This window comes from Parambassis ranga, chromosome 12 (genome assembly GCF_900634625.1).
Source record: "Parambassis ranga chromosome 12, fParRan2.1, whole genome shotgun sequence".
NCBI classification, from domain to species: domain Eukaryota; kingdom Metazoa; phylum Chordata; class Actinopteri; family Ambassidae; genus Parambassis; species Parambassis ranga.
Genome location: NC_041032.1, coordinates 3,960,993 through 3,966,660, shown reverse-complemented (window position 1 = coordinate 3,966,660; position 5,668 = coordinate 3,960,993). Strand labels below are relative to the sequence as shown.

The following is a 5,668-nucleotide window of genomic DNA, read 5'->3' as shown; positions in this document are numbered from 1 at the left end:
GTTTTTTAAAGGTTTCGTTGTCTCCCTTCAAGGAATGCGAGCAGTTTTTCCTCTGTTGTCTGCGGCCACATGACGAGCTTCCCTGAAAAACACCTTCCGGTCCTCTCTCAGGTCCGACGCGCATGTACCTGTCCATGGTGCTGAAACGCATTTTTTTCACGAAGACACCGGCGCGCTCCTGCTGCTGCTGCTCCAGCACTTCCAGAAATACTCATTGTTTCTGGACCTTTTCCGTGTGTCCTGCAGGTGAGATCACTTCGGCAATAACTGGTTCATCTTCCTGACGAGGCTTCTGAACTCAAAACAGAAGGAGTTGCTCCTGAGGGAAGCAAGAAAAGAATCGGCTTGTGACTCCTGCATCGATTAGGAAGACTCTTCATTTTAGAAAAACAAGAACATGCATGAACGCTTTTTGTAACGCAGCTTAGGCTGGAAATATTTTGCCAAAAGAACCATAACTGGAAATAGCAGATGAATAATCCCCATTTTTAGTGTATTTATATATTTGTCCTGGTGCAGGGAGGGGGAACATCTCTTCTCTTCTGGATCCACTGAGACTAAAGCAACCCCCTTCCTCCCTAAAATAAAACTTGTCCTGAATACCAAATGGTAGTTTGAAGGAGGCCTCATCAACACAATGGAGGCGTCCGCCAATGGGTCCAGTTTTGGCATCGACTCGCTGCTGTCCCACAGGCCTGGAAGTCCTGTGTCCAAAGGGGACAGCTTGGTGGGAGAGTGCCGCTCTCCTCTGGAGTTCAGCCCGAGATCAGACGTGGAGAGCGGCTGCTCGTCGCCACCGTCGCCGAGGAGGGAGTGCGTAGAGGAGGTAGCCCAGAGGCAAGGTCACAGTGTCGGCCTGCCGCCGCACCTGCAACACGCGCAGATATCTGCGGGGTCGCAGCAGAGGACCGTGACTTCGTCGTTCCTCATCAGAGATATTCTTGCGGACTGTAAGCCCCTGGCTGCCTGCGCACCGTACTCCAGCAATGGACAGCCAACTCAGGAGGCGGGCAGGCTGGCCTCGAAGATAGCAGACGAGTTTATGGAGAAAATCCACAGCAACTCATCGTCAGACAGTGAATATAAAGGTAAGGGTTTCAGTCAGGAGGACTGTGCGCTTTATGAGATTGGAGGGGAAAGTGATTTGGTTTGTGACGTTCAGACATTTGGCTCATGCAGAAAAATAGAATTTAAGTATAATTACATAGTGACCATGTTATAGGAAGTTTGCTGTTTTACACAAATAGCTTCTTTATACTTTTGTTTTTACACATTTATAAATATATATTTTGTATGTTGTTGACTGCAGCTCATTCAGTTTGGCATTAAATGTAAGATTTAAAAAGTTTTTATTTAGTAAAATTATTAAATTTGATCAGGTGAATAAAAACTCTTTAATAAAAGAGATGATGCAATGGTGGAAAAATGTAGTAGGGCAAAATAACAGATTTACTTTGCTGAAAAAATAAATAAATACAATTTCTAATGTTTATTAGTATAATTTAATATTTACTGTAGTGGTTTAGCTTTAAGTTGTAATTAAAAGCAAATATAAACAAAAGTGAAATATGTCACTTGTAGGTGGCGTTTTGTCTTAAATAATTTAAATAATCTACCGTAAAAAAAATATATAATTTTAGATTTTTAATGCTGTGGGGAAAAAGCAGGGAAACATATAGACTTCATCTGACACCATGTCATCAGCATCTTTCACCGGAAGTGAACAATAACCAAAAATCGACCTGAACCCGTCTGCTGTTAGCAACGTGATGTATTCCAGAACGCTAAAAAAAGTGGTTATAAAGTATAAAAACCATCAGTTTCAGACTTTGCATCAGCAGAATATCCAGGAAGCATCTGTTGATGTCAGGGAGGCACGAAGGGAAGAGATGACAGGGTCGCCTCCAGATAAATGCCATCAAGGGCCTTTCTGTTTCCAATCATGTCAGCCATAACAGACATGTCACCTCCATTGACAGTTTAATGAAGCAGTGCCGGGAAGGAAGACGACCGCTGTAGGCTACCACGAAATATATACAATAAAATCACTTCTAATAAATCAAAAATAATATTATTTTATGATTTTTAATCAATTATTAATTTACACGCTCTCAGTTGTTGTTTTTCATAAACCAGTTAATCTTTATAAGATATTGATATGGTGTAAAGTCATCAATTTCTACAAATTGTGTGCGTGATTCCGCGCGCTCACGCGTGTCACAGAGTGCATGGAGATGCTCATCGACGCGCTGATTGATTGAGGAAGCCGCGGGGCCCCACAGAGCGCCTTGTACGGTAACTTTGATTTCCACGAATCCGCCTCCTGTAATATATCAGGGATTTGATGCAATTTGTCCCCGGCGCTAATCAGATTTGTAACCGCGCAGGCCGCCCGGTTCTTGATTTCCTGCTCATTTCCACGGTCCTGTGAAGTTTTTTCGGTCGCGCTTGAAAGGCTCGTCCTTCCCTTGTGGCTCAATTAGGCGGATTATTGTGCTTCTTGAGACGACTCAACTATTCAAGTACCAAGATCTCTCGCCTCGCTCGCTTCTACATTCATTTTTTTTTGTTTTCTTTTCTTTCCTTTCTTTTTTCCCTTTTCAGAAATTGACTATAAGGACTAGTATATCAATGCTCGCCCTGACATGACTCCACGCAGAAAAAGAACAAAGGCTGCGGCTCTGCTGACGGGAAAAAAATATCAGATTGGAAGCACGAATATTGGAAGAGCTTTTCATAACAATTTAAGACCAAATCAAACAGCTCCACCAGCCTATAGGCACCGTGATGTCACAGTCTTCAGTGGGAATGTACAGTTAACACTGTGATGTTTTGAAATTATTTAATACAGTTTTGCAATTTTTTTCCAAATTAAAACTTTGCAACTTAATAAAGTGTCAAACTAGTAATTTATAATAATTCAGAATCAAACCTCTGCGTTTATTTTCACTGCTTCGTCCACGTTTTTTCCTAAAAAAATAAATAAACAAACGTTTAATCACATTATTTGCGCGATACATTTGATCTTAAACTGTCCACAAGCTTTTATTGCACATCTCCTGATGGAGATGGAGAAAGATTTATTTAGATTTATTTCATATTTTGCTATTTTCCCTTGAATCAAATCAAACTGCAGGGCTGAATGTTTACAATTGGTTTTTAAAAAATATTTTTCCCACTGGTTGTTGCCTTTATGATGGCTCTGCACAGATTTATATGCCCACCCTGTGTGGAGGTTGCACACATATGAGGGGATGCAGATAGGCCTTGTCTCTGGTTTCACCCTCTTCCATTTTTGTTTTTTTTTCCGGCAGTGAAAGAGGAGGGGGATAAGGAGATCTCCAGCAGCAGAGACAGCCCTCAGGTCCGGCTGAAGAAGCCCAGGAAGGCCCGGACGGCCTTCACAGACCACCAGCTGGCGCAGCTGGAGCGCAGCTTCGAGCGACAGAAGTACCTGAGCGTTCAGGACCGCATGGAGCTGGCCGCCTCCCTCAACCTCACCGACACACAGGTCAAGACCTGGTACCAGAACCGGAGGTAAAGATGCTGATGCTGCTTCTTATAAGAGGGAGGGGGTGGAGGGCTGGAGGGGGATAATCTGAGTTCTCACGGCTGGCTCATGACCCAGAGACGCCATGTTTTCCTTTCACCATCACCCAAAGGGGCAGGAGTTCATGCCCATCTGAGTCATTGCAACTGGGCAGTATTTAATATTGATTATTCCGCCGTTCTGTTTTGTTGACTTTTTTTCAATAGTTTTGTCCGACAGCTGTCACACACCCAGGGAAGACTAAAACACACAACTATTTACACTTTACATTTCAGGATTTAAATTTAAAAAAATATATTATTTCATTAATTTTATTAATCAAGCAGTGTACCCCTATGGTGGATTTAATTTTATTTTTTGACAGGTTTTATTTTGTATTTAAATTTTGACTCTTGAAAACATTGAAAATAAAATCACTGCAGGATCAAAGGAGGACGCGTTTTTCCTTCTACAAACACTAATCCTGTTTGTTGGAGGGCTGGCACGCCTGTCAGCTCTGACTGTGTTTCTTCTCCTTTTCAGCATCTTCATGCAACACGATCACTTTTTACGCAATTTAAAGTCACATGACCCTACAAAAAAAGCTAGAAATCATAGTGTCACAGTGTTTTTGTGAATAAGCAAATCTGCAGGTGTACAGAGAAAAAACATGTTTAAAAAAAAAATCAGTTTTCGGTTGAGTTAACTTCTGTATTTATTTGTCAACAGTTCTGACTACCAGCAGCTAAATGACATAAATAAATATAAAAAACAACACTTTGGAGTATGAATAATGCATTATTGCATGTGTGCATATTAATAATTCAAGCAAACTACTATATCTACTCAATTATCTTTATTATGAATTATTCACCTGTACGGAGTGCATGCTGGCAACCTAACAGACATCCTTGGGTGTGAATACAAGTGGCAGGCTGGAGATTCTGGTGATTTTTTTTTCTTTGAGACTTAATTGGATCGCAGGTAAACAGATGGGTGATATTTTAGTGTGTCAAACACACACATTGCGCACGTTTTTAGCCTAGATATACACATGCTCGAAGACTAAATCCGGCCCTTTCATCTCTTCCAGGACAAAGTGGAAGAGGCAGACGGCGGTGGGACTCGAGCTGCTGGCTGAAGCTGGGAACTACTCCGCCCTGCAGAGGATGTTCCCGTCCCCGTACTTCTACCCGCAGAGCCTGGTTTCCAACCTGGACCCCGGAGCGGCCCTCTACCTGTACAGAGGCCCCTCTGCACCCCCGCCAGCCCTGCAGAGACCCCTGGTCCCGCGGATCCTGCTGCACGGTGTGCAAGGAGGCAGCGAGCCACCGCCTCCTCTGCCCCCCATGTCTGGTGTGCTTCCCCGGCCAGCTCAGCAGCGGTGAGCCGGCCCCTGCTGATTTTTTTTTCTTTTTTCTTTTTTTGTATGCCGACCCCGGCAACTAGGAACTTGTTAGACTAAATAACACAAAGACAGACAAAAAGATAAAAACGCGACAAAGAAGAAAAAACTGTTCGGCCTTTAAGTTTAAAAGAGGCCGATGATGAACTCTGAGGACGGAGCTTTGTGACTGAGACGGGAGCTGTCTGTGTGGAAGGTTTTTTCTTTCTGTCTTGGGCGGAAGGAGTTTTATTTATAACTTATTTATTTTTCAATATGAATCAAAGCGTATAAGTTATGTATTTATTTGACCCCAGGTTCAGTATTCAGTGTTTCTGTTTTCTCAGTAGCAGATGGGCTCCAATTGTTGGTGGCACTTTGACCTACAGTTTAACGCCAATTAGAACCTCTATTATTATTATTATTATTATTATTATTATTATTATTATTAGGTCGTTATGTGAAAAATCGGAAACAGAAAATCGGATCCAAAGTTTTTTTCCCCCTCTTTGTAAATCTGTCCTTCTTTCCCCTGAAGATGATCAGCAGTCCTACACCCTGTAAATAAGAATATTTTGCATTTTAACCGAAAGAGACTGATTTTAAAAGAAAACTTTTCGTTTGTTTGATCTGTCAGTGCGTCTTTTTTTAGACCACAGTGATCCAGTTTAAGATTTAATAGGCTAGATTAGCCATCAGAAACTATACAGGTGAGTGAGTCAGAAAAAAATAACAGAACATAAAGACAGGATGGA

At 42.1% G+C, this 5,668-nt stretch overlaps 1 protein-coding gene across 1 annotated transcript; it reads left to right on the top strand.

Annotated features, from left to right (window-relative positions):
* Positions 1 to 637: 637 nt before the first annotated feature.
* On the top strand, positions 638 to 4,917 carry barhl1b (BarH-like homeobox 1b). Its single transcript, XM_028418317.1, has 3 exons — positions 638 to 1,088; positions 3,315 to 3,537; positions 4,623 to 4,917. The coding sequence occupies exons 1-3, from the start codon at positions 638 to 640 to the stop codon at positions 4,915 to 4,917; spliced, it is 969 nt and encodes a 322-aa protein (XP_028274118.1).
* The last annotated feature ends 751 nt before the right edge of the window (positions 4,918 to 5,668 follow it).

What these genes read in the sequence shown, in the direction of transcription:
- barhl1b (XM_028418317.1), top strand. Translation starts at nt 638, where the DNA reads ATGGAGGCGTCCGCCAATGGGTCCAGTTTTGGCATCGACTCGCTGCTG. An exon ending in GTCAGACAGTGAATATAAAG is followed by an intron (nt 1,089 to 3,314) that starts GTAAGGGTTTCA and finishes TTTTTCCGGCAG; the next exon opens with TGAAAGAGGAGGGGGATAAG. An exon ending in ACCTGGTACCAGAACCGGAG is followed by an intron (nt 3,538 to 4,622) that starts GTAAAGATGCTG and finishes CATCTCTTCCAG; the next exon opens with GACAAAGTGGAAGAGGCAGA.